This window comes from Pezoporus occidentalis, unplaced genomic scaffold (assembly GCF_034315485.1).
Source record: "Pezoporus occidentalis ecotype Australia unplaced genomic scaffold, CSIRO_AGI_Poc_V1 ctg19, whole genome shotgun sequence".
NCBI lineage: Eukaryota > Metazoa > Chordata > Aves > Psittaciformes > Psittacidae > Pezoporus > Pezoporus occidentalis.
In genome coordinates this window covers 6,226,399-6,254,397 of record NW_026913748.1, presented here as the reverse complement: position 1 = coordinate 6,254,397, position 27,999 = coordinate 6,226,399, and the positions used below count along the sequence as shown (strand labels likewise).

The 27,999-nt window shown below is 48.1% G+C and overlaps 1 protein-coding gene across 1 annotated transcript; it reads left to right on the top strand.

The window, feature by feature from the left end:
• The first annotated feature begins 10 nt into the window (after positions 1–10).
• Positions 11–24,054, top strand: LOC134162594 (sodium- and chloride-dependent GABA transporter 1-like). The gene is made up of 14 exons (XM_062616585.1): positions 11–349; positions 5,104–5,235; positions 5,927–6,027; positions 9,129–9,238; positions 9,600–9,732; positions 10,761–10,895; positions 11,886–11,989; positions 12,290–12,414; positions 13,220–13,332; positions 18,347–18,478; positions 19,197–19,299; positions 19,715–19,815; positions 20,600–20,767; positions 23,354–24,054. Exons 1-14 carry the CDS (start codon positions 112–114, stop codon positions 23,456–23,458), a joined length of 1,800 nt encoding a protein of 599 aa, XP_062472569.1. The 5' UTR covers positions 11–111; the 3' UTR covers positions 23,459–24,054.
• Positions 24,055–27,999: the final 3,945 nt, after the last annotated feature.

Below are 27,999 nucleotides of genomic sequence, written 5' to 3'. Positions count from 1 at the left end.
ATCAGGAGCTTTGCCCAGCACTTCCCATTCTGTTCGTGCTTGGCCAGGGTGGAGGCTGCCCTTCCTGCTCATCCATCCCCAGAACAAGAGTGCCCATACATCTGAGTCACGATGGGCAAGATGGACAACACCTCCGTGGAGCTCAGCTCTCCCTCTGACCTGAAGCAGGCAGCCCTGGAGGAGTCAGAGCCCATCACCCCTGAGGCTGTGAGCACCAAGAAGAAGAAGGAGATCCCAGACAGAGGTTCCTGGAAGGGAAGATTTGATTTCTTGCTGTCCTGCGTGGGCTATGCTATTGGGCTGGGCAACGTCTGGCGCTTCCCGTATCTCTGTGGCAAGAACGGAGGAGGTGAGAGAAATGCACAGCACTGTGCTCATCCCTGAGCAGTCTTGTCCCCTGAACAGGCTTCTGTTTGGTGCAGGTCTGGGCAAGGGGCTGGTCACCTGGATGAGAGCTCCATGACGTGAGTTATTAAGCTGTCAGCAGGACAGTTCCCATAGTCTGTGGGCTTACTAGCAAGTGCGGGTTGGGAAGAAGCAGCCCAAAGAAACAAGGAGTTTTGTGAAGCTTCTGCAGTTCAAGTTTGCAGGGCTACAGTAGCTACAGAATGCCTGGGACCGCATTTATTTACAAAGATAAACATAAATTCACACAGGCACCCAGCTGGATGCTGAGGCATTCCCAGGGAAATCAGATTATATCTGTTCATAGTGGATTTCTTCTCCATCTAGAGTATTCTTAAGGGATAACCATTTTGCATCTGAGTTTGGGTCACATCTCTGAGGAGTTTTGATTAGAAGCTTTACATGGACCATAGCAGGGCAGCATAGATGTATAGACACGCATGCATGCATACGTACACGTACACAGAACATGAGTGTCATCATCTGTGGAAGGAAATAAGCTTTGACTTACTACTAGTGCTGTGAGAAGGGTCACAATTATTGTCTCCATCTTAATCCTAATGTTTGGAAAACAGAGGCCACAAGAGAAGGCACCAACTGGTAGAGGACTTGCAGTAGCTGTGATGCAGCTGATAGCAGTGCCCTCCTCTGAGGACAGCTAACACCAGCTTTTCCATTCTTTTTATTATTGTGCCACTTCATCCTTCCTTTATCAGCTCTCAGCTGGGACTTTGCCAAGGCATTGCAAGGCTAGAGGAAGGCAGGCAGATGGGGAAACAGTGCTGGGCTAGAAGTCACGAGACCTGAGAGATCAACTGTCTCCCCAGCTACAGGCTTTCTGCTTGTCTTGGATGAAGTCTGAAAATACATTCTTGTGCTTCAGCTCCCCTTCAAGAGTCTCTTCTCACACTGCTTCTCCACATCATTTTTCTTTTCCTTTTGCCTTGAATTCCCTTTTCAAGACCCACTTTGTCTTTGGCTCTCATGACTTCTCCTCATATCTCCAGCCCACTTCTGCTGTCTGTGCTGTAGGTGGTACAGGATGCCCTTCTCTTCCCATGCTGGGAAAGAGGTGCGTGGTCTAGCTCCCTGCAGTGCTCTGTCCTTGCAGCTCTATGGCATTTAGGGGGATCTTGACCCTTTCTTTGAAGCACATGGGGTGAGTCCCAGCAGGAGACTGGACAGTTATCCAATTCAGTATCATTTCATGCAGAGGTACGAGTGTGCAGCTGAGCAGGGTGAGGTGTATGGGGATCAGCCAGGCCTACCTAGGGGAGCCTGTGCCACCATCATTGCCAGAGCTATGGTGCAGCTCTGCCATTTTTATCTAGCCACACTCTGAAACCTGACTGCAATAGCCCTCCTCATACAACATTAGCCCCATGGCTAAGTCCCAAGCACTGGTTTTCAGCTCAGCCTCTGCCCTGTGATTGCTGCGCCATCTCAAACGCACCCAATCTGTGCTGCCTGTGGCTCTGTCTCCTCACACACAGAGGTGGCGGTGACAAGATCTGTAATAAGATGAGGGGTGTTTTGAAGCTAAAATCAGTCCTACATATAAAGTCAGATGAGATCCTAGGACGGAGGGTGCTGTGGAGGTGTGGAGCACTATTATTAGCACTAGCAGTGGCACACAGGGTGAGCTGCAGGCATACAGAGGGATCAGCTGGCTGCGAGCAAAAACACAGGGCAGAAGAAACATGACAATTGGTGCCCGTGTCCTCTCAAAACCCCTTCCCTGTCTGCCGGTTCGTGCCGTTCGTGTCAGCCTGTACGGCTCGTTCCGCTCGCCTCTACCCGGTCTGGCTGTTCGCAGGCATGACTGTTCCCATAGCCGGCAATAATGAGCAGCGAGTGGAGGCTGCTGATGCCGGAGACAGGCGGGAGAGCTGACGCACGAACGCGTCACTGGGAGTCGATGCAGAGCAGCGAGGAAGGGTCGCACGGCATCTGATTCGCGATCGGGTGGGCACTGTCTTGGCTCTGCCTCCGGAGCAGAGCAGACTGTGGGTGGGAGCCTAATTTTAGCATGCTGCATGTGCGCTGCTCAGAGCATGGTCGTGTGGGCTGCTTCCATTACGCACAGGCAAATTGAACTGAATGGAAATATTGCCGTCTCGCTTACCACTGTCACACTGTATCGGCTCACGGGTGATTTGCTCGGCATTGTAATAGGGCACGTAATTAGGGGATATTCAGCCCAGCGGCGTGAGGCCCATCTGCTGTGGGAGCAGGCTTTACCCAAAGTGATGCCGGGGCTCCCTTCTGGCCCTGCACACTGCTCAATGTGCCTAGCTATGACTAATACTCCAGCTCTACACCGATTGTTAATTTCATGCAGTCCTTCTGATGTCAACAGGATTCTACTGATCTAAATTGACTCTATATGCAGCTCAGAAGGGACTAAAAATTGTCTGTGTGATCCTGAGCTTGAATAACTTGAGAAAAGATGTTTCTTTAAATAAGCATCATGCATTTCTCATTTACACGAGGAGACTCAAAGCAATGGCATGTAACAGCTTGTAATGCTCAACTTTTGATTTGTGGGCAGCGTTTGCAGTTTTGAAGATTAATTGTCATTCCTTGCACTGCTGTGCATCAGGAGTTGGAGACTGCAGGTGGACTTGGGGCTGCACAGTGAGGGCCAGGTGCTGTGTGATCCTTTCCCTGCTTCCAAGAGCTGGTGCCCTGAGAAGGCAGGATCAGCACCATCACCCATGGGCTTTGGAGACAAGTTTGGACTCTCTCAAGGTCACACAGTCATTTGTAGCAGGCCCAGGAACTGAACCAGACCTTTCCGCAGCCCATCCAGGGCTGGAGGTTAAAGACCATCCCTTTCTCTCTGTGCCAAGGATTTAGGCACAGGCATGCAACCCTTAGGTATACATTTCAGAACTGATTTCCCCTTTGGCTTTATGGCACCCAGGGATGCTATCCATGCCTCCTCAGGGACCTGACCCTCCAGAGTGGCAGTGTCATTGCCAACAGCCTTCAGTTCAAGGCTGCAAGTCTGGTTTTAGATTTTCCCTTATTCCAGAGGATTTTTATCAAGCCAGGATAAATAACCTGGGTCCAAAAGTTTGTTTTTTTCCTTTTCTCAACAGTCTAATTGAGTCTCCCACCTACAAATCTTCCTGGCTTGATGTAGATGTGAAATACAGGATCATCAGGCCTGTGGCCAGTTTTCATTAGCTGCTTGCACAGAAGTGAGCAAAGCACTGTGACTGCTGATAATCCTTATCTCCAAACTCTACAATGAGGTACAGCAGTAGCTAGGCAGCATCCGTGTTCTTGGAGGAGACCCGCAGGGCTCCTAGGATGCTGGAGCTTGCAGGCTGTGGCAACTAGCAAGGGGAGGATGCTGAGCAGGCAGTGATGCCCAAAGCTGTTTGCTCCTCCATGCCAGGCTGCTGGTGAAGCTGAGAGCCTGCACTTCCATGCCAGCTTGTGATTCAGGCTCATGGTCATCGAGCTGCTGGCCTGCAGCGTGTTTTCTCCCGGCCACCCGCTGCCAGCTAGCTCCTCTTGCATGCTGCCTCCCATGCATTCCCTTGCCGGCTGCTGGCACCTGCCTCTCCCAGCTGGGCTCAGCTCCCTGCTTGGCAGGCAAGTGTCCCCAGCTGGGTGTCCCCTGAGCCAGCATCCCTGGCTGTGCCTCGCTGCTTCCCAGCCCACGGAGAGCAGCTGCTGGAGCCTGGCTCTGCCAGCTGTAAGTTGGGCTGCAGTGTTCCAGAGTGGCTGTGCTTGCTGGCTCTGTGCTTGCTTTACCACTAGTATCTGGAGAAGAAAACTCAGGCTGACAGCTCAGCCCCCTGGCTAGTGCAGAAACCAGTGCTGGCCCAAGCACGGCCAGCTGCTTCTGCACAGCATCCCCTTTCTCACCGCAGCCAAGAGTTTGTCCTTCTCAGGAATGATGGCATGCTCCAGCACATGCATGAGGAAGCTGGGAAATGAGTTTTGTCCCAAGCCCTAGAAGTCAGGATGATCTGAACATGTACAGCCTTCAAATCACATGGCGAGGCTCTCATATTCTGTTTGCTCTTCTAATAATGGAGTGCAAGTAATATCTCTAGTAAATGGCTGCATTAACTAATTTATAGTGATGAGATGATTTCCATGGGACCCATAGAGAAAAACAGTATTTTTGCCAGGAACTTACAGGGTAAAACCTAGAACAAGGCTGGGGAGGTGTAGAGAGCAAATACAGTCTTAGCCACAGTTTCCTTAAGAGACTAAAATATCTGTAAACAAAGAAAGTAGTGGCCAATGCAAAATATTCCTGTGCCCTTTTAACACAAGCTAAAGAACTGGGAGCTGCTGCAGGTATGACAGAAGATACCAACAAGAAGGAATTACCAGTGTCAGTGCCCAAGTGTTTGGGTTTGTTGTCAGATTGGGTTTAGGATTGCCTAAGTATCTAACAACAAAGTGGGACTGGCATCACAAAGCTAGTGATGCTAGTATATGCATATATATGATTGATACATATATATCCATAGTGATAGGAACAGATCAGGGGAAAGCAGCGGTGATGTCATGGGGAAACTCACTGAACACACCAACTCCAGTTGTAAGCTGTCACCTCCAGGCAAGTCTGCTCCTCATTACCTGGGTGCTGCAGAGCAAGAAACTGCAGCTAGAGGTATATGCTTCATGGCAAAAGGGGTAGCCACCTGGTAACATTGCTTCTTCTTTCAGGGGCCTTCCTCATCCCATATTTCCTGACGCTGGTGTTTGCTGGGATTCCTCTCTTCCTGCTAGAAACTGCTTTGGGCCAGTATACCTCTGTCGGTGGATTGGGAGTCTGGAAGTTAGCTCCCATGTTTAAAGGTACTGTACTGTCAGTTTGTGAAGGTGATGGCACATAACTACAGACAAAAACTCTTTTGGGAAGCAAATCAGCAAATCCCTGGGGACTGGGATGGGGTGCAGGTGAGGGGAGGTTTTTCCCTCTGTCTTCACTAAGCTATCCTTCACCTGTAATCAGTAACATCACTGTGTTCTCTTTAAGCAATCTTGTGTGGTAAGAAGGCATTTCATGAGCAGCAGGATTGCAATGGAGGGGCTCTGGCTGCAGAAGACCTGATCCAACCCTCCCTATGGAGGCTTACTTTAACTGCACGGGAAAGCTGTACACGGGGAGCATGAACCTCTTGCCATGAATGGAGTAACTACATTCTGGAAACTAGTGGTGATTTGGAAATGCCTTTTATGTGGGAAAAATCAGTTCTGCCAGGGAAGCGGCCAGATCCTGTTTTCGTGGAGCTCTGTCCCCAAAGTACCCATAGCATACTGTAAGATAACACCCAATGGAAATAGGTGGATGAGAGACTGAGGGAATGAGCCTCTCTTGCTGACCAGCTCACAGTGCGACTCTAATACATGCTGTGTTGATGAGCTGATTTGCTTTTTCTGGCATTGCCACAAAATTTACTATGGCGCCCACGAGCTCAAATGAGTACCAGAGATCTTGTTTGATGCTCTCTGCCTTCATGGTGCTGCTCTCTGCCTTCATTCGCAGGAGTGGGACTGGCAGCTATGATTCTCTCCTTCTGGCTGAACATCTACTACATTGTCATCATTGCCTGGGCTCTCTACTATCTCTTCAACTCTTTCACTGCGGTGAGTCACAGACATGTCTGCAGTGCAGCACTGAGTGTATTTTGGGTTCTTAGTCCCTGCTTTATGGGAAGTGAGTTTTTTGTGCCACAAAACATGTGCTACCTGCTTGTAGTTTGTGCAATGAACCTTTCTCAGCACCCTGCTGTGCGCTTCCTGAAGAGGTTCATCAGCTCTGAGGTTCATCAGCTCTGGAGGCTGTTGTGCTGATCGGCACTGATGCTTGTCTTCTGGAGATAATATTCCTCTGAAGGAGATGGCCTCATCCTCTCTCTGGGAGCTGTTCCTACTCATGTCAGTCTTTAAAACTCACCCTGTTGTATTTCTAGAGCTGTGTGAATCTGAGAGCTGCACATTTCCACAACTGATTTTGTAACATGTTCTTATTACCCAGGACTTAGTCATGACCTCAATTAGTCCTCACTTACACTTCTCTTGACAAATGAAATACAAAGGATTTTTTTTTTTTTTTTCTAGGAAAAAGATTCAGAAAGCATTTAAACATCTGCTTGTGACTGTCCCTTAGCATGAACTTTGGCATTGATGTTTATAGTGGATTCCTCTATTGCAGGGTCTTTTGCCATACAAGGTTAGAATCATATCCCACAATAACTTCTTGGTGGCTGAATTATTTATTTCAGCCCAGCAGCTGACAAGATCTCCCTCAACTTAACTCTCTGAGAAACCTGCAACCTTAAAGATACCAGCCTTATGGTTCAAATGAGATCTTTTCTCATTTCGTTTAGATATAAACCTGAAATGCTGCTCTGAATGATGTACACCCAGTTTGAATTTTTGTTTGATTTCAAGTGCATATCAAGATTTTTGGTAAAATAGTCTGTTTGGTGTTCCCAGCTGTGCTTCTACCACCAATACCCACTGTAGGATCCTGGGTCGAGAACAGAATTGTTGGTCATGGATTATTAGGTGCACCCTCAGGGGATTCCTAAATGGAAAGAAGTCTACCCCAAAGGAACCCATCCTAAGTTACACCCTGAGAAGGATGTAACTTAGGATGAGGCTTTGGTACATTCAGGTGTCAGACCTGACTGGTGACAGCGCTTATATCTGCACAGGCAGCTCCAGAGGTGTGGCTCAAGAATTTTTAGAATCATAGAATAGAATCATAGGATAGTTAGGGTTGGAAAGGACCTTAAGATCATCTAGTTCCAACCCCCCTGCCATGGGCAGGGACGCCTCACACTAAACCATGCCACCCAAGGCTCTGTGCAACCTGGCCCTGAACACCACCAGGGATGGAGCATTCACAACCTCCCTGGGCAACCCATTCCAGTGCCTCACCACCCCCACAGTAAAGAACTTCCTCCTTATATCCAGTCTAAATTTTCCCTGTTTGAGTTTTAACCCGTTACCCCTTGTCCTATCACTACAGTCCCTAATGAAGAGTCCCTCCCCAGCATCCCTATAGCCCCCCTTCAGACACTGGAAGGCTGCTATGAGGTCTCCATGCAGCCTTCTCTTCTCCAGACTGAGCAGCCCCAACTTTCTCAGCTTATCTTCATATGGGAGGTGCTCCAGTCCCCCGATCATCCTCGTGGCCCTTCTCTGGACTTGTTCCAACAGTTCCATGTCCTTTTTATGTTGAGGACACCAGAACCGCACACAATACTCCAGGTGAGGTCTCATGAGAGCAGAGTAGAGGGGCAGGATCACCTCCTTCGACCTTTTCTTTTACCAGAGATAGATAACTCCAGATTCCCAAAAGGTACCAATAACAAAGTTACACTGATGCCTGTCCCCTGCCTCTTCTAAATTTGACTGGGAGTGTTTTGAACCTGAATAGGAGCCAAGCTTGCCTTCCACAGTTCCTATCCTCTGAAATTCAGAGGAAATGAAGAAGCAACAAACTCTTCCCCTGCCTGCCCCTCCTTATGAGAGATGTGTGGACTTATAAGTCTCTGCAAACTGCTTGGTTGAAGGGCTGCTGGAAGTGCTGCTTGACTCCTTGCATCTGCTTGAGTGCAAGCAGCAAGTCCAAAATAAAATCGCTGGGTGGGTGCAAACAACCTGAGTGGCCATTGGGGTTTCCTTGCCTGTATCTACCATAGCCCTTCTTCTGCCAAGCCAGCATGAACCTTAGGAGGTATCATCTGCTACAGTGAACTGATTTAGATGGCAGGTGAAGGCAGCACTTAAAGGCACTGATGCCTCAAAGCACTTAAAACACAGATAGTATTTCTAAAGGGGTTTGTGCTCATGGATCAATAGGAATTCTTAAAGCTTTGTTGAGCTGGAGCCTGAGGACTTTTCTGCAGAGGGAAATCATCCAGAATAGCCGTTCTGTGTTTATCTACATGCACTACACTCAGGAAATCCGATTACTGCTCTTGTTGGGTTGCCTTGGCTGTGGCACTACATGGCATGGGTGGGTTGCCCTGTGTGCTCATGCAAGCCCTGATGCTGTAGTCTCATTGCTTGTAGTGCCAGAGCTGATTGTATTAAATCTGTAGCAGTGTGCTGCTGTCACACTGCTACCTACTGTGTAAACATCTCCCAGGAATCCCTTTGTGCTGCTTATAATCAGGGCAGGGATTGTATGAAATAGCTACTATGCTTTAAATTTACTCCTGGGCTTATGTTACAGTAGTTTATTCATGTAGACAAACTGTTAGCTCCCATTCTCAATGCTACATTGCTTTTTAAGCATTGAAGCTTGGTATAAATGAGAGATAAGAAATAAATCAGTGTTTATTCTTTGTGAAGTAAATTCCAACCACTTGTTGAGTGAAGCTAGCCTAAAGCTGTAATGACTACAAACACAATATCCCCCAGTAGCTATTTTAATTAGTAGCTATTAATTACCATCCATTAATTGGAAATGGCTTTCTGTCCGGGGAATTGCTAACATTTTATTAGAGCTATTGCATTCCTATAAGCGCATCATGATACTGTTTCCTGGAAAATCCATGTCACAATTTATCATTATTTTGGCTACAAGGCTCCTGCCCATCCAGAGGAGATGCCTGTCCTCTTCACAAGAATAAATGGGGTTTCAGTCTGAAAGAAGCCAAATCTTGCTTCTTGCTGCTGCCCTTGGGAGATGTCACGTTAATGATAACCCTGCTCTCATTGTGCCGGTGCAGGACCTGCCGTGGCAGAGCTGTGGGAATGCCTGGAACACCGATCGCTGCTTCTCCAACTATTCCCTGGGCGACACCACCAACCTCACCAGCGCTGTCACCGAGTTCTGGGAGTACGTCCTCAGCCTGCCTACACCAGGTTTCTCCCCATTGCCGTGGCCATCTCGCCTGCTTGCTGTGGCTGTGGCTGTGCCTGCTGGCACCTTTCCTTGGTCAGCCTTGGCAGAAGGGCATTAGAGCTGACCATTGGCCAGGGTGGGCGCGGGGTGCACTGTACAGCTGCAGGTCAGATGGATAAAGAGTATAACAGCCTCTCTGCCTCTCTTCTACTTCCTTTACCCCACCACAGTGTCCCTTTATGGATTTACAGTCTCTTGTGCTTGTCTGCAACTGGCTCTTCACCCTCCAGCCACCTCCAGGATCTCTGTCCCCAGGGGATGGACTTCCCCTAACCCCAACTTCTCCCATCCCCAGGAGGAACATGCACCAGATGTCTGGAGGCTTGGGGGAGCCCGGCACCATCCGCTGGCCCCTGGCCGGCACACTGGCCCTGGCCTGGCTGATGGTCTACTTCTCCATCTGGAAGGGTGTGGAGTGGACAGGCAAGGTACGGTGCAAGGATCAGGTGTTTCAGTGCTGCCTCTCAATGCTGTACTATAGAAATGTCCTCTGGGCTCAAATTTGTCTAAGTGCCTATAGCTAAGATTATGGGACTTGGGAAGAGATTTTCAGAGATTACTTACACTTCCCACCTTGGGACAGCCCTTTGAGAGACCAAGGCCTCTTCTCGGCTTCCCCTTTTGAAAATCACGGTCTCTTAAAATGTTGCTGGTGGAAATAAAACTCATCAACTCCTTTGAAAATCTTCCTCCTGCCCTTTAGGTATTGATTGGAGGGAGACCTTCAGATCAGAAGCGTGTTGTTATTCACTGTATAGCATTTCAGGCTAGAGCAGTAGAAAGGTAATTGCTTAGTTTAGTGTAATAGTGGTGCTGAGATGCTGAGATGTATTATTCGGAGCACAGTGTGGTGTAGCGGGACAATATTATGAAAGGAATAATCTAGAGGAGAGATCAGAAAGAAGCACTTCAGGCATAGGTCACTTGAGCTGTTAACTTCCCCGATGGCTCTCAAATAGGTTTTAGCTACACAGCCACAGCAAAGCCCCGGCAGTTGCTGGTACAGGCCCTGTGATGAGGGGTGTCATGTACCTACAAGTCCCTGAAACAGTGCTGAAAAGAAAGCAGTGGAGTCAAGACTCACATTGCTTGATGCATTGGACTAGAGAAACATGTTTTAGCTCTTCAGTAAGGATGTGATGACTTAAAGGGATTACTTCTGTGGACTAAATTTATCCCTGTGCAATTCCCTTGTCTTTGGGCAATTCATCCAGACTTTAGCCTGCTACTTTTGTGATTAGTGTGTCCTTGTGTGTCCTTGGCAGGGAGAAACCTCAAACAGCCAGAAACATCACTAGCATGGGAGCGGGAGACAGAAAACACGTTGCCAGAAGTGGCTGTGTGTGGGCACCCTTTCTTCCTCACAGGGGACACACCGAATGCAATGCCACCACGGGCAGGAAAGCTCCTGGGCAGTGGTGAGCTGATGACTTCTCTCCTGTGGTGTCTCTTGCAGGTGGTGTATTTCTCAGCCACCTACCCCTACTTCATGCTTTTCATCCTCTTCTTCCGGGGAGTCACACTGCCAGGAGCCAAGGAGGGGATCCTCTTCTACCTCACACCCGACTTCAGAAAGCTCTCTGACTCTGAGGTTTGTATGCTCTTGCCTCCTGGGGGTCTTTGCATTAATCTTCCTTGGTCATTTCAATATTAAGTATTAACCCCCCCCCTGGAATAGTTCCTTGTTCAAGCAGTTATGACCCTCACAGACTGAGCAAAGCTGGAGAGCAGGCCCTTTGCAGGTGGCAATCTGTGTAGCAGCTCTGGTGTACTCAAGCAGTGTTATCCATAGGACAGGGTGGGGGGTAGTTTCCTTTATTTCCCCAATAGAGGAAACTCCCTTCTGGGCTGGGAATGCTTTGTTTCACTGACTGTCCCAGGGCTGATGACTTGGGCTTGATCTGGTGGTCCCAGAGATAGGATGATGCTGTGCACTGGCATGGGGGCCTCAGAAGTAGCACCAGCACAGCAGTACACAGCAGCAATTTTCTTGGAAGGCCTTAAATGGTGAGTGGCGGCCAGTAATGTTGCATTGGGCAGTGCAAGCACAGAGGGGACCCAGGAAGAGCATGATGGCTTGCAAAGGCAAAGTTTTTCAGGACACACAGACTCTGCCTTTTGCATCAGCGATACTCTTGTGGCTCCAGAGTCACCAGTCATGTGTGAGTGGAGACAACTAGACACCCATCATTTCCGAAGGGTTCCAGTGATCCCTCTTGCAGGACACCACTGTAACTGTACTGCCAGTTTCATTGGCTCTAATCCTGGAAATGTTCTCTCAAGACCAGAGGAGTTGTTTAAATACTATGCCATTAAGAAAGGAACAGTCTGCCCCCTGTTCTTGTGCCTTCTAGGCTTTAAGAGCTTAGGGCACTGGGACCAGCTTTGCAAGCTGTCCTCTGCAGTTGTTTGGACAAGATACTCTGTGTTAAAAAATCCTGGTTGGCATAACATAGCTACAGGTTTCAAGGTGGCTCCTGTGGCATTCCCCTTGCTAGCCCTGCACCAAGGTGCTGCAGGACATGTGCCTGCAGCATGGAGTCACTCCTGCCCCACTCCTCTCTCGGCTTGTTCTCCACAGGTCTGGATGGATGCAGCCACACAGATCTTCTTCTCTTATGGCCTGGGGTTGGGGTCTTTGATCGCTCTGGGGAGCTACAACACTTTCCACAACAACGTCTACAGGTCTGTTGTTTCTTACCAGCCTCCTGCATGGCTCATGGGTGAGGCAGGGGGGCATGGGGATTTTGGGGTGCCTGATCTCCAACATTCCCTCGTTGGCAACATGCAGCTTAAGGGGCACACTGTGATCACCACAGTGGGGCTTCCCTGCCTGCAGGACATGTAAGGTGTCACCCATGCTACCTCTCCAAGGCACAGGAACTGCTCTTGGCAGGGCTTGGTCTTTTGTTTAGCCCACCCTTCCCTCCTGGCTTCTTGATAGGGACCTGCAGGTGGTTTCTTCCCATTCTTTCTCTCTTCCAGAGACTCCATCATTGTCTGCTGTATAAACTCCACCACAAGCGTGTTTGCTGGGTTTGTTATTTTCTCTATTGTTGGCTTCATGTCACACATCACAAAGAAGTCAATCTCAGAACTGGCCTCCTCTGGTAAGCAAAAACCTGAGTTCAGATGTAACAGCAACCTCTGAGAGCAATTTGTTAGTGAACATGGTATGCTCCTAAGCTCCAGGCCCCAAGTGTGCAACCCTCTTGGCATCCCCTCCCTCCAAGAAAGTTCTCAGGTACCTGTGGATGATGTTCACCACACTCTGGCTGCAGGGAATATCACCTGCTTCTAATTATCTCCTCCTTTCAGTGCTGAAGTTTCATCTGCTTTTGCTGCAGTGAAATATTTAGGCCATTTGCTTTCTAAATCCTCCCTATGGAGAGCTGCCTATGTTTTCAGTAGATGTAATCAACATTTGGAATTCCTTTTCCATGCAAAATTTTGAAACTGTAATCACAGAATAATTTCTTACCCGAGATGGGACACTGTCTTTTTGCAGAAAAACATATTTTGAAATCACTGCCTTACCTGAGAAAGCTTTTATCTCAAGAAACTGTGCTTTGTGATGGAAAAAACAAAACCATCAGGGAAGTTATAACAAGCTCTGAATATCAGTTTATTTTGTAGCATAGTGTTCCAGCTCAATTTGGTAGCAATGATTTGATGACTTGCTTGCTTGCAGGAAGGGAAAAGGCAAAGCATTTCTTCAGTGCCTCCCCATTCTACCCCTGTGCACCCCACCGAGTTGATGTGTCACGGGTGAAGGCTCTGGTGTTTCTAACTCCTATATTAAATACCTGCAATTCTTGACTGATCATACTCTCTCTGTTCAACTGCATCCCTTAGATCAGACTTCCCATCAAATGCTTTATAAACATGGGCTTATCCCTCTTTTCATTACTGCAGGCCCTGGACTGGCTTTCCTCGCCTACCCACAGGTTGTCACACAGCTGCCCCTGTCCCCTCTCTGGTCTATCCTCTTCTTCTCCATGCTGATGATGTTGGGTCTGGATAGTCAGGTGAGACTGCGCAGGGACAAAGTGGGGTAACATGCAAAGATATCTTCACATACGATGATGGTGTCCCATTTACATCCTGAGACAGTGCAGAGCAGGGTCTTTTCTTACCTGGTGAGATGCAGCTGCATGAAACAAATCCTCCCGTGTGGTCATCACCTCTCTGCTTGTCCCTAATGTAGACATATACTGCAAGTGTGGTGGTATCTTGCCGCTACTCAATGCACTGCTCCTTTTCGTGCTGCTGATTAAAAATAAGAGTAATGACCAGCTTTGAGCAGCCCAGCAGAACCAGCCTTATAAGACAGTCACCACTTCCTTAGGAGAGGAGAATCTTTGGAAAGCTTATCTCCATTCAGTTCAATTTTTGACCCCAGTGAAGTGCCAGCACTACTGTATGAGCACAGCATGTCCCCATCTTGCTGGGTGACTCTGGCAGCTGAGCTGAAAGGCTCTAAGTGAGGCTAGCAGGAAACTATTCATGCCAAAATATTTTGGAGCAAAGAAAAAAAGGAAAAAGATTTATCTCAAGTGATAACTGCTTTGTTCTTGTAAGGCACAGTTTCCTCCATCCCCTAACGGAGAATGAGGCAAGAAAATGACATTATTTTGGCTTACTTCTATAGACTAGGTAGAAAGTCTCCATCTTCTTGCTCTCAGGAGCTGGAAGAAGCATGTCCACACAAGGTACTAGCCTCCAACCAGACCCAGTGCTCTGGCACAATGTTGAGAAGGGCAGTGTTGCAGTGTTTGAATCAGGCTCCCCCATGGTGTGAGGATGGTGGTTTGATGCTGTGTTTTGGCATTATTGACAATAAAAGTGTCCCTGAGCAGAGCTGAAGCACCCTGGCCTGGTTTGTAGGTGAGCAGGGGTAGGTCCTGGCAGAAGGAAGGAGCCATGCTTTGGGAAAGGCTGGGTACCCTGACTGCTTTGCCATCAGGTAGGCCTTACGAGATATTTGAGGGTGAAGCAGCTGGATGTAACAAAAGGTCTCCTGCCCCCCTCATGCCCCTCACAAAACAAAAGAAATCACAGTCTCTCTGTTTTTACAAACAGTGATAATTTTTTTTCTGATAATTCAGCATAAAAGTAGCTACCCAGTGAAGCAGTGAATTGCAGCATGGCTCCCTTTTGAGTGCATCAAAACCAAAGCGTCCTTCAAGAGCCTATGCTTCGTCTGTCACATCCTCCCCTGTGCTGGCATGCTCTTCCCTTTCATTGCAAACCGCTGGTACAAAATGGCTGCTCTCTTGGATAACAGGTAGTGCTCATAAAGCCAAGACTACTTTCTAATGAGACTCAGACCTTTTCCTGAAATGTCACATTTGCTTTCCAGGAAAATCTAATCAACCAAATCTGGATTTCAGTTATGGCACACTCCTATAAACACACCATAAAGCTCACCTCTGCATGACCACAGACATTCTTTGGCAAATAATTTCAAATATAAGTAAATGATTCAAAAGAAGCTACATTTACAGAAAAAAAATAGTACTCTCGGTGGATTATTCACCCAGCCCTGGTAAATAGTCTGAGACATGACAATAAGCCCTCTAAGCACTGTGTGGAATTCGTTTGCTGCATTTGCTTCTGAAATAGCAGTTGAAATTCTCTAGGTCCCTTCTGACTGCCAGTCTCGGAGGGCAAGCTGTCCATGGGGGATATCACTGCCCAGAGAAGGAGGAGGGACAGGGAGGGAACAAAGCATCAAAAGGAAAGCAAGCTTTTAGAAAAGCACAGATAAATACATGTGAAGAAGCTTTCTGTCTGCATGCTGGAGCTCTGATTCAATAAAACACACCATTAACAGCATGGCAGCTTACGTGTATAAAACAAATAGCCCAGCCTGCAACAACAGCTACAATTGCACATGTGTTTTGAGGCATCTAGTTCGAAACCAAAAGAGTTGTTTTTGCTATGTGCTGATTAAATATCATTTACAGATGGGGAGTAGCCATTTTTCATTTGGGTCAGCATCCCAGCTCATGAGGCACGGCAGGGCCATAGGGCATTTCTTGCACCCTGCATCCCCAAGGCTGATGGGCAGGGCTGTCCCTTGTCACTATCTCTACAGCAGAGATGCTTGGAAGACAGAATAGCAAAGGAAGATAGGGTTGAGATCTGCATTTGCAATGCAGGGACAAGGCCCAACCCCTTAAGTATGGTGGGAGTAGGTTCACGTATGCCCATTAGTTTTGATAGCAAGCTTTCTGCAGATGTAGCACAACTACCTCTGCCTCATTGCATCTGCAGTTGCTTGAATGGGATGAATGACCTATATCGATAGATATGCACCTCCCTCCTGTGCCCCCACTTGCCTCTCATGTGCCTTAATGCTCACTCTGGGTCTGATCCACCCGGACTTTAGCTCTCTTGCGTCTAGACCCTCTTGCATAACATGCTAATGCTTTCTTTTAACCTACCAGTTTTCAGGTCAGGCGTTTTGTCCCCAGGGGAGCTAGCAAGCCTTGTGACTGCAAGCCTGCGTCTGTCCCATGTGAGGCCGTCTCTCACAGGTTATTCATGGGAATTTCCAGCTGCCAGCAGCAAGACCCCCTCTCATGGCTCTCTGCTGCACATTTGCTAGCTGTGGTTGAACCCCCTTACAGGTGCAGACAGGGTGTTATGTGTGGCCCCCAATACTGGAAGAGGTTGGGAGAGAGACTTCCCTTCAGACCAAGATGGCATTTATATTGACTCCCAAGCCCACGTTATCAGACATGGCAGCTTCTGTAACGACTAATCCCCTAGAGGGGGAAAAGAGCAAAAGAGGCTCTGAATGGGAATAAAATATTTAGTAGAGAAACGGTATCATGGGGCGAGGCATGAGGAAGAACAGAATATGTGCTAAATATATTAGCCACATATGCTAAATAAGTGGCTGGAGATGGTGAGAAAAACAAAACTTTCTGGAAAGTAGATTGAAGGCGCCTATTTAATCTCATGCAAGCACCTAAGGAGGGTTATGCAGGTTGGGAAAGATGGACCCCAAGGTTCCCAGGCCACAATCCCCAGGGCTGGATATAGGAGCCTCCTCCAGGCTGCATCACCTCTGAAGCTTGAGGCTAGCATGGGGCAATTTTCAGTAATAGTACAAAGGCCATTGAGTGCTTTATGGCTAGAAGCAGTAGCGTGCCATCATTTGGTTCCCCACCTCATCCATTACATAGCAGCTTAATTTTGGTAGGAGGAAAAGAGTCTTCAACTCACTTTGTAACCCTTTTGCTCATCATCCATCTCCCTCTCATTCCTTCTGTGCTTTCCCTGCCTTTGATCCCTCTTCTGCACCAAAGGGCTGTCAGTTTTAATCCCTCCTGCTATCTGAGGCACCTTTTTCTTTTCTTCTCTTCTGGACACCACTCACACCCACCCTCTGCCCCTGACAACCCCTGGCCGCACTATGAACCCTTTTCCCTCTCTGCCTTGCCTGGTGCCGCATGGCTCCAGCAGTGCCTGGCCGTGCATCCATGTGGAAGGAATAGCTTCCAACAGTGCCTTTTTTTGTCACTCTGGCTCTTCACACTGTGGTGGCAGCTCAGTCCTGAGTCTTCCAGACAGCGACCCAGGTAGGATGGGCTGAGGAGCTTGCTGTCAATGACTTTAAAGGCAGCTTAACCCATGCCCAAATCACAAAAGATGCTTTAATAGCGCTTGTGTCCATGACATAAAAGGTTTAGCTCATTAAAAACCTGAGTTGAAGCCATTGAGCTTTGACTCTCTGGGGATATAAAGCCGTGGGCAGAAACATCTGCCTTTGCTTTGCCCTGTTCCAAGTGGAAGCCAGCCCCAGCAGCCAGCGTGCTCCTCCACCATCTATGACCAGCTATAGGCATGGCTCAGACTCCCCACTTTCCTCCCTTATATCTTTGCAGCCCTCTGCTCCTCTTTTCAGCCTGTGAACCTCTACCTCCACCTCCACTCTAGGTTTTTTTCTTCTAGTCTCCCTACTTAAAGCTGAATTTAAAATGCCAGCACTTTTTAGAGTGCTGTCACAGGGACAGGGATGTCCCTGACATCAAAGAGCAATGACACCTCTTTCATTTTCATTGCGCTGGCTTGTACCTTTACTAAGGCTGACCAGGGAAGCCAGGAGCCTGCTGCCCTCATAAACCTTGCAAGATTTTTGCTAGAGGCAGAATGTGCTTGCTGAGAGCTGTACGTTGCCAGTTTCCTGGGAGTGAGATATAAAAGTGAATCTCACAATTCATCAAGAAGTAGGAGGGAAGGATGCACTTCACATATATACGTGCCATAGGGCAGAACTAGTAGGAAAACTAATTTGAAGGTTATGCTCATGGGGATGTCTTTATGTGTTATGGTGCAGACAGTGTTAATATACTGTGCCTGGTATAGCACTGCACAAGCTATGCAGGTGTTTTTAGCTCTAGAAAGACCATGTGCTATGAGGATGGGCTTTTAATGTGCTACATGCATTTAATGTAGTGTGCTTGAAAAAAGGGATATGAAGGGCTGTGTATTATTAAGGACTATTACGATGCACATGCATGTGAGACTGGGCCGTGGGTAATGCAGCTCCTTAATGATTTTAGATCATTGAACAGCACAAGCGCTGTTGCAATAGGCTGAGAAGAGTAAACATGAAAAAGGAAGAGCAAGCAAGGTCCTGCACGTGTACCAGCAGCAGACAGACACACAGCTGTGACAGAGAGCCTGGCAGCATGCAGGAGCAAGGCAGTGGCAGGGAGGCCCTAGAGGGTTCAGGGAAAGAAAGGAGAGGCTTTCCATGGGAGCAAAAAGGCAGAGATTTATCTCAGCTAATTATAGGTATTTAACCACAGTGCTTATAGCTCCCTCTGTATTCAGTGGAGGGAGAGAAGCATTTTCAGAAGATGGGTCAGACCAACTTTGTGCAGAGATGCATCCTTTTCTTCTAGTGTTTGTAGGAAGCTCTTAAAGCAATGCTGGTTCTCAATGCTGGCGTTAAATGTAGGTGAGGGTGATGTCCAGCTAAGATATTTATATATTTATGTCCTTGATGTGTACTTTTTCCCATAGTTCTGCACTGTGGAAGGGTTCATTACAGCCCTGATGGATGAGTATCCTCATCTCCTGAGAGCCAGGAAGAAGGTCTTCATTGCAATAGTCTGTTTCATCTCTTATCTCATTGGATTCTCCAACATCACCCAGGTACAGCTAGCCATGCTCATACTTCCACTCTTGGCACATTTCTAGTCACTTTGGCATAGCACAGCAACACCAAAAGCTTTGGGAGAAGTGACAGCATCCTAGGAGCCATCCTAATGCTGTAGAAATGGGCTTGCTCAACATTAATACACCTCAAGTGTCTTAGGACAGTTCTGTAATTTTTGCCACCATCATGTCAGTCTGGCTTGGTTTTTTTTTCTATTTACAATAGCAGCTTAAGCCAGAAGAGCCCAAGCTGAGGTAAGATAACATAAAGAAGACGAGTCTGTTGAGGCCCTGAGCCTCCGGGGCTGAAGCTAAAATTCACGTGTGGAGGTTAGGACTGAGTGGTCTGGAGACCCTTTGTGAAGCAGTGTAGGTTCATGATGAGGCCAAGCTTTAGTAAAACTCCTGGGAGGGCAGAGCACACTAAATTAAGTTAATCCATCTAAACCAGAGAAAAGTAAGACATCCTAGTGAATCTCTGCTTTTCTCCTAACCTTTGGCCATGCCTGAAAAAGACAGCTAATTGTCTGCAAGAGCACATCGGTTTTGCTGCTGGGAACCACACTGCAGTGGAAACATTGCAACACCACCTCTACTGTCCAAGGAAATTAGCATTAAAGCCAGCAGATGCAGACAGTAGCAATCCAAGCAGTTAGCTGATATTGTCATCCATAATCTATAACTAAACTCATTGACCCTGGTTTTGTTTCCTCAGGGTGGCATTTATGTCTTCAAGCTGTTTGATTACTACTCTGCTAGTGGCATGTGTCTTCTCTTTCTTGTCTTCTTTGAGACCATCTCAATTTCTTGGTGTTATGGTAAGCACAAAAGACATTGTTCCTTTGTTTTCTCCATGGACATGGTGAGTTATTTCAGAAGCCTCCCACAGCCAAGCCAATGAAAACTTTGCAACTGAAAATAGCTTAGGTTGATAACCCGAGCAAATCAGGATCAGAAGGCTGTCATCTCACTTCACCACCATAAAGACCTCTGCGCACACTGGCAGATGCCTAGGATCCTGCCCTCTGGTCCTTCAAGAGGACACCAGGAACATGGAAGCTGCTAGCACAAATTTGCTTTTATGTCTCTGTACCACATCCCCTCCAGATAATGCTTCTCACGCCACAGCAGTGTCACCCTCTTGCTGTGGCTAGCCTGCACTGTGTTATGAGAAGAGGTGATGACCATGGTGCTGAGAGAGGATGTTTTTTCAACACTCATTTCTTCCTGTAGGTGTGAACAGGTTTTACAGGAACATTGAAGAAATGATTGGCTACAAACCTTGCATGTGGTGGAAGATCTGCTGGGCCTTCTTCACTCCTCTTGTCTGCCTGGTAAGACCTGGGACAGCCTGTCTGCAGGAGTGGATCCAGAAGGGCCTCTTAGTTTGGATGGAGTGTAGGGGAAACACTGTTCTCAACCCAGTATAGGTGTGGTGCAAGGTGGTCCTGGGCAGACTTGAGATGGGTGAAGTAATACCCATCTCCAATAAAAGGAGCCTCTTTCACTCTGCCTGCTGGAAATCACCCATATGAAATGCTCTAGGTGATTTCTTTAGCCTAAATAAGGCCATCAGTTCTTCATTTTTCTTTCTGAGATGCCAAAAAATAAGCAAATATTTTGCTGTTTTAAAAAAGCTATTATTGATTCTCAGCTACTCCAGCTCCTGCCTCAGCCACTGATGGACTTGTCAGAGCAAAAGTTAGCAGCAAATGCAGTATAACTGACTGCAGAGCAGTTCTACCTTAGCTGGTTCCTGTATTTTCGACACAAGTAGTCCAGAGAATGGTGTGAGAAGGCCAATTATAGGAAGATGGAGGTTCCTGAGACCAGCTGTGAGGATCCTGTTAATGTGCTTAGGAGCTGGTGTGAGAGCACTAGTCCAAGTGGTTTAGTGAGGAAGGAAATCAGGGATATTCCAGCTCCAGCTTTTTACATAGGACAATAAGAAATTATATGAAATTACCAGTTGGTGGGCTGAGGCCATCTAGACTAGATTGAGGAGCTGTTGGATTGCTGTGAGACTGTTGGGAACTAAGAGGACAGTGAAGGGAAGAGTGGGTGGATGGACCCCAATTTTGCATGCCTTCACCTGCAATGGTGGTGCTCTTTTCCCAGGGCGTGTTCTTCTTCAGTGTGGTGGAAATGACCCCTCTGACACTGGGAAAATATGTCTATCCTGTGTGGGGACAAGGCATTGGCTGGCTTATGGCTCTGTCCTCCATGATACTGATTCCAGGATACATGCTGTACTGTTTCTTCACGTCAACAGGGACCCTCCGGCAGGTATGAGCAGCTTCATCACTCCTCTTCTACTCTTTGCTTACAGTAATCCCCCCACTGAACTAAGCTTAAAGAAAACCAAGCAGACTCTGCTCTGACAAAGCTGTCAGAGTGCTTCAGGTTGATGCTGCAGGAGCTTTGCACACCCTCTCCTCCAGGACTCACATCAGCCCCAGTGCATAGAATGGCTTCCAGCAACATCAGCTAGCTGAAGGGGACTTACTAGCACTACTGAGCACTAACTGATATCTAAATGGCTGGGAGCACTGCTGAGCAGCATGTCATTACTATGTCTGGCCAAGTGTGTAGACCTTCAGGTAGTCTATCCTTAGGTCCATTGTGCCTCACTGAGCTTTGTATTGCCACCATCACAAAAAGGAAGCCCTCCTCTGCTGAGTATATATCTCTTTGATGCAGGGGACTGGAGCCCTGGAAGGGACTGGGAAAATGCTTGAGGTTTCTTAATCCAGGGGAATCCCAGTTCCTGGCAATCCCTGGCTATGAGCATGGTTACTTGGCACTTCCCATTGGAGAGGTCAGCATCCCCGGAACATGAGGGCTTGAAGTATTTCAGAGCTAGGACCTGCTAGGGACAGAGACCTGCATGGTGGTAGTTTGTCATGCGCTTTGATAGGGGCACTCAGTGAATGATGGTTAAGAAGCAAGGAAGACTTTCATGTAGGACACACAATACTAGCAACTCCGATCCTGTTTAAAACATTTTCTTAGATAATTTGAGCAGGGTTTTATGTAGCAGTGAATCATGAGTCTCTGTGTGTCAGACCTAGTAATTACTGGTGAGATCTTATTTACAGTGTTGACATTCAGTCTTGAGAGCACTGTGCACAAAGTCCCTGGCTTGGTGCTGTCTGCTGCAAGCTGTAGGAATAAGAAGTCACTGCAGGGGTGCTGATTTATGCCTTTCCCAGGCCAGCTGCAGTAGCAAGCAGATGCCATGTAAATCCCATGGGTCTGCTTCATGGATGCTGTATTTTGAATAATGCGCAAGTCAGAAACATTTTAGCTGGATTTGCTGAGCTGAGATCAGCGTCAGGCTGCCTGCCTCTGAGGTCAAGTTGTAGGTGGATTTAACTTTCCCTCCTCCAGCTCTCCATTTGGATGGGCTCTGATGTAGGAGCTGGTGTCTCTGATCTGCTTCCAGTTTCTGGTCTCTCATCTGATGCTGAGTTTAGGTTCTTGCCATTGGTGTTGAGATCTGCACTGGGACTCCTGCAGGCTCAAGCCAAAGTGTTATGTCAAGTCACTTTGGTGATATTGGGTTGAAGGTCAGCAACAATTCCAATAGTAGGTCATTGCCCATGGCAGGGGGGTTGGAACTAGATGATATTAAGGTTCTTTCCAACCCAAACCATTCTATGAGTCTATGATTCTATGATTCACACAAACCACCTGTACCAGTCAGCAGCGTGAGTGACTGGTGTGCACCCTCTCTCTAACAGCACCGTACGCATCAGGAGACCCAGACCTCCTTCCCATTCTCCGTAGACCCAGGAGTGAGAAGCTGATGGCAGCAGTAAGAAAGTAGGAGCTTCTGTATGTGTGTGTGTTGGTGTCACAGAGACAATTTTTGTCCTGTTACATGCACAGATCCTGGATTAGTTTGTAATAGAGCTAGAGCTGGAGGGAAATTAGATGTCAATGCTGAATAAAGTGGTTTTGACAGACAGGAAAGATTACAAGTCGTTTTGATCCTGCTGAGCATGCATGTGTGTGTGTGGAGGAGGGGAAGACCATGAATGGCAGAAGAGGCTCAGTGAACATCTCAGGGACTTCACCCAGCAACAGCCACTTCAGTGGTATTGAACAGTAGAAGGTTGTTTCCCTTTGCTGGAAGGAGCTTTTCCTGACTTGGTGATGTATATTCAGGTCAGGCTCAATCTTCCTCTGCCTTCTCTTCTGCAGTTTTCAGCATCAGTCTCTCCCTGACAGGCAAAAGTGATCCATCCTTCTTCATCACTCCTGATGCTCAGTCCACATCTCCAGTAATTACTTGCCCTTCCATGTTTTCCTACATTTTTGCTTCAGTTTACTTGGCTCTGCAATTTTCATTCCATCAGCTCAGGGTGACAGGAACTGCTGCTAGTGCAAAGGTTTGTGCAGGAGGACTGGTCTCACCTGCATCAGTGGCACAGAGTAACCTTGCTAGCCTGCTGTGGATACTTAGTTCTGCTTTATAGTCAACACTAGCTAAAAAATTACAGAAACTGGGAAAGAGGGTCTGCTCTGGAGCCTGTGACATTGCAGCTTTCTCTTGCTCCTACTTGCAGCTGGTAGTGCCTGGTAACAGTTTGCCTGTGTTACAAGTAATGCCTGTAATTCAGATAAACAGAGGAGCTGCTGTACTGTGCGCAACACCAAAGCAAAGGTGACTTGCAGAAGCTTTCATTGGGTTACTGAATGGTGCTGGAGGAGTAACTCCTGCCACATGCACTGTCTCCTCGCCCCCTAAGTAGGGCCACCTCTGAGGCTTGGGGTTAGGGATCCCAATGCTCAGCTGCTGCCATGCCCTGGCTGTCCCACCACTGCTCCGGTCCCCTTGGCTAACACACTCTCTCCATTCCCGGGCAGCGCTTGCAGCAGATGACACAGCCCAGGCCAGATGTGCATGCTCAGAACAACGGCCTCCAGCCAAAGACGTCTTTGAATGGGAGGATCTCGGATGCTGTTGTTTAGGAGAGCCCGGACCTCCTCACCCTGCCCTGTAGCTGCTCACGCCACGTTGTCCCTCCAGCTCCTCCGGCACAGCTTGCTGTCCCTGGCTCTGCAGTGGCTTTCGCTTCTCCAAGAGAGGACCTGGCAGAGGAACCTCTTGCTGCTCTTCCTTCCAGCCCGGCTTACCAAGGCCCTGCAGGACTGCCACCAGTGACCACCTCCTGCAGCATCCTGGTCCAGGCTCTCACAGAGAAATGGCTGGTTCCAAGGTCTTCCTCTTCCTGACAAGGAGAGCTTAGACTGATTGTTGACCACTTGTAAACCTTTCCTTTGCCTTTCCTCATGAACCTTCACAGAGCACCCCATAGCACAGAGCTGTGCTGTCACCCCAGAGAGCCAGGTGACACCAGGTTCAAATCCCAGATGGTTAGTGATTGATCTAGCATAAACCAGCACTAGCCAACGCATAACTGGAGGGGATGTGGCCCAATGAGGGATTCCAGTGAGGAGTCCAGCATGCTGGTAGCTGTAGAGCTTCACCCCAAAAATGGAGAAGGGCATCAGGACAGTGTGTGCTGCTCATAGGTGCTGTGTTTCACCCCTGCGTGGTCTCCAGACATTTCACTGCATCCATTGGGGCTGGTACTTTGAGCCAGAGCCTAGCAGTTTAGGCAACCTTTTCCTTCTGGAGCATCCTGCCCCTTCAGTTGTGTGCAGCAGCCACTCTGTGACCCTAAAATACAGTTAAAAGGGTGCGTGGAGGGCTTTTAGCTAGAAGCTTTCCAAGTTTCCTACACTGACCACTGTCTGCTGCAACCAGCTATGTGCAGAGGCAAGAGGTGTGCTGTGAGATGGGGTGACTTTCCATCACAGTGCAAATCTCCTCCAACTGGAACAGGGTAGTTCCTGCCAAACACCCTTCCTGGCTGTGTCCCAGGGTGGCAAGCAGTAAGATGCAGCATAGGGTCTATGGGTGGTTTAGGTTATACCTCTTTGGGAAGTGGCAACACCTAAGTCCCAGCTGGTGGAATGCAGCAGCTCCTGGGGGAGCTGGTAGGATGTAGCCACCATGTTTGCATCCACTTCTATGAACCAGTGCTGGCTGGCTTTGGGAAGTGTCTGTACAGACAGCTGCTGATACTGGCACATCCCACCTCCCAAGACAAACATCACAGGGGCCAGGAGCTGTTGTAGATGGTGCTGGAGGAGTGTATAACAGCTCAGAGAAGGCTGGGAAGTATTTCAGAGCAGCAGCATATTTCTTGTTTATAAGGCCTTGAGAAAGGAGGTGACTCATCATAACACCATGTGCAGGTGTGACAGTGATGCTCCCGTTTGCGACAGCCTCCCAATGACCCCATGCAGAGATACCCATATATTCAGAGCATTTGATGAGCTCCTGTCATGCCTAAGCACACGTGGTGTGACTTAGTGCAAATTAGCCTTTCCTCTCCCTTGGCACCCTGACAGCATTGCCAGGTCTGCTCACACTCCCAGGTTCAGCTCAGAATCAACATTCATAAATGAGTGCCCTAGAAAACATGTCCCACTCATGCTTCCTACCAAAGGATCTGCTCTTGTAGGGGACATGCTGAAGTGCCCCAGGATCCCACTACAGAGGCTAGCTGAGGGAAGGATGAACCTCTGCGCAACTGCCCTGCACTCCCATAGGAACTGCAAAATGATGCAGGACGGCTGTGTGCTGTCTGTCCCTGCCTGCGGCCAACCTGCTCTTCCACTAGTGTTCCAGCCTGAGGATCAGTAATGTAAAGAGGAAAAAAACTGTCTCGTTAAAGCTGAAATCAGTGACCTTTGTGGTTGGGTCCCCTGCCAGTTTGCCAATGCATCGCAATTAACACTGCTTTAGGTGTGTAACCAGTTTGTATTTGTACTCTGGCTCTTAGTGGTTGTGGATGCCAGGTCCTGTCCGGCATCTGATCGTTAAGGTGTTTGCATCAAAAAAAAAATCACAGGTGTTACACAGGCACAAGGAAACACCAAATTTACAGGTTTGATCTTGTAAAGCCAAAAGCGAAACACTGAAAGCTGCAGTCATAGTTCATCACAACTAATCTCAGCCAGTCACAGATATGTCATCTTTCCTTGTCCCATCATTGCCAACACTAGTACAGCTGAAATTTTCTATCCCACTTTCACCTATTTTTATGAACTAGGAGACAAAGTAAACCACTCTTTATACACAAGTATGTCCTTTGTGAGAGGCATCTGTGTTGAAAATGGATGTTAACCTCTGATCTCTGTAGTGATGACCTTTAGTAGAAGCCTACTTTTGCCTCTGCATCCAGGTCATATAACCTCCCTCCCTTTAAATGCAGACTCAGACTTCTGCAGGTGGGTGGTGAGCAAAGGATTCTTGAGCCAATTCTTGAGCAAGGCCTTAAACCCATGGAATACCCTGATTTTTCCAACTTCATTTGGGCAGCTCAGGTGTCAGGTGAAGCCCATCTGTGTCAGTAGTCATTTCTGAAACTCTCATCTGAAGGGCTCAGTTGCTGGAAGAGCTGTTCAAAAGGGCTGTGCTATCCAGATTGTTCCTCCAGGGGAGTGGAGAAGGAAGGGTCCAGAAGGCAAAGTCCCTTCCCTGGTAGCAGAGGTAATTCCTAAATCTCCAATTTGCTGTGCTGTGATTTTAGTCCCAGCATCTCTCTGACTTGGGGCTTGTCTGTGGCGGGTGCAGAGCATCACTCCAGGTGTAGCAGAATGGGCTAGCCTGCAATCAGGCTGCTTATAATAACAATATTTTATGAGATTTAACCATTTGCTCAGTTTCCTGCCTGTGACCTTCTCTTTTGAGCTCCCTCCTGCCCTGCTCCTTTTCATTCTCCTACCTCACTAGCTCCTCTGTCATCCACCCAGTGGAAATGATCTAACTCAGCTTGCTTCTTCCTGCTTTGTCTCCACCATTGTCACATACAGCTCTCCCTCCTTTCCCTTCTGCTTTCTATTATTTCCTCATTTCTACCTCTATTATTACCAGCCCCACTTCCCTTCTTCTCTCATGTGTTCTCCTTGAGCCTTATTCCTTTGTGCCTATGGCTCAGCTTCTCGCTGTGTGCACGCTCAACCCTTCTGCCTGCTAAAAGCCTGGAGCTTAGGACCCCATGGAGGAGCTCAGCTTTTTGCAGGATCCAGTCCCTGAGAACCAATTTCCATCATTCCCATCCCAATATCAAAATTATAATGGCATTCCAGCTATCTTCTTTTCCTCTTTGCACCAGAAAGCACTGTGCCAAGCGGTGTTATCGCTTTATACATTTCAATCCATATTCCACCAGTCTCTGCAGAGCTGTGCCTGTTCTGAATGGTTTTGTGGTCTTTCCTGGTTTTGCAGCATTTAAGTTTCCACCATGAATGTTTGGATCTGCAAATTCCAACATTCATAGCCTTGCAGGGAGGAATTTGCCCTTAGTTAAGCTCTGTCTGATTGATCCCCTTATCCAGCATTTCAAATTGATCCCATCCTTACTGCTAGAAGAGCCTTCCCACTTCCATCGTGTGCAGGCTTTCCATCTAAGTGAGGAGACAGGAATGCAGATGGCTCCTCGAGCTCATCCCACACTTCAGAAGTACCACTATGGGCAGGTCCAGCAAAGCTGCCATATCTGCACGTTGACTTTTTGACGTCAGGCTTTGGATACCAGCCCCAAGGTACGTGCCATGCTTGTGCCAGTGGAAGAACCATTTTAATGCTGTTCCCACCATGCGTCCCTTCTGCTGATGGCCACTCTGCTCCTCATTCCTTTTGGCTCGCCCAGCAGAGAGGATGGATACATGCACGGCCAGAGGGTGGGATGCTGCTCTCTTCCCCTTGCTGTGATTCAGAAGGGGACACCACTGCCCTGTGCTCACCTACAGCGCTCCTGCCTGTTCTCCAACCTCTCGCCTCCCCCAGCACACGCCAGCCTCATCCCACTGCAGGCAGCCTCTTGAAATAATCCCCTGTGAAAACTCTTAATTCTAAGGAGCTATTTAGGGAACTGTGCTTAAACCCCTCTGAAATCCTCTTTTTCTTGAGGGCTGTGAAAACTAAAACGAATGCCATTGCCCTCACCCTCTGCTGCAGCAGCGGGGGCCAAGGGTGCAATAGGAAAAGCAATATTGTTCCATTGCTGCTCAAGCATCACTTCACCCCTGGAGATATGAGTGCAAGCCTCTCCCCTAGGAGGGGGGAGCTCTTCCTGCTGCCATTCTCCCAGATGTGCTTCAGCATCTGGTAGCTGGTTGTGAAACACATGCACGACGTCCACCACATGATACCAATGCCATGTGGCACTGTAAGGCTTCAGCTAGCTGACCGCTGCATAGCTTGTAGTCTCTCCATAACTCTATTAAATGATGTGTTGGGCACAGATGCGCTGTGCATTGAGGGGTTGCCCTTAAAGCTGGTGTCATTCTGAATAAGCAACTTTTCATTATTCCTCTCCTGTCCTGGTGGGATTCTCTCTGTATTGGGGGACCCTGGTTGCATCTGGTGGTGATGGTCAAATGGGGATGGGGTCTGTGCCACTGAGGGACATTTCCACTGTGTTTTTGCTTGTACT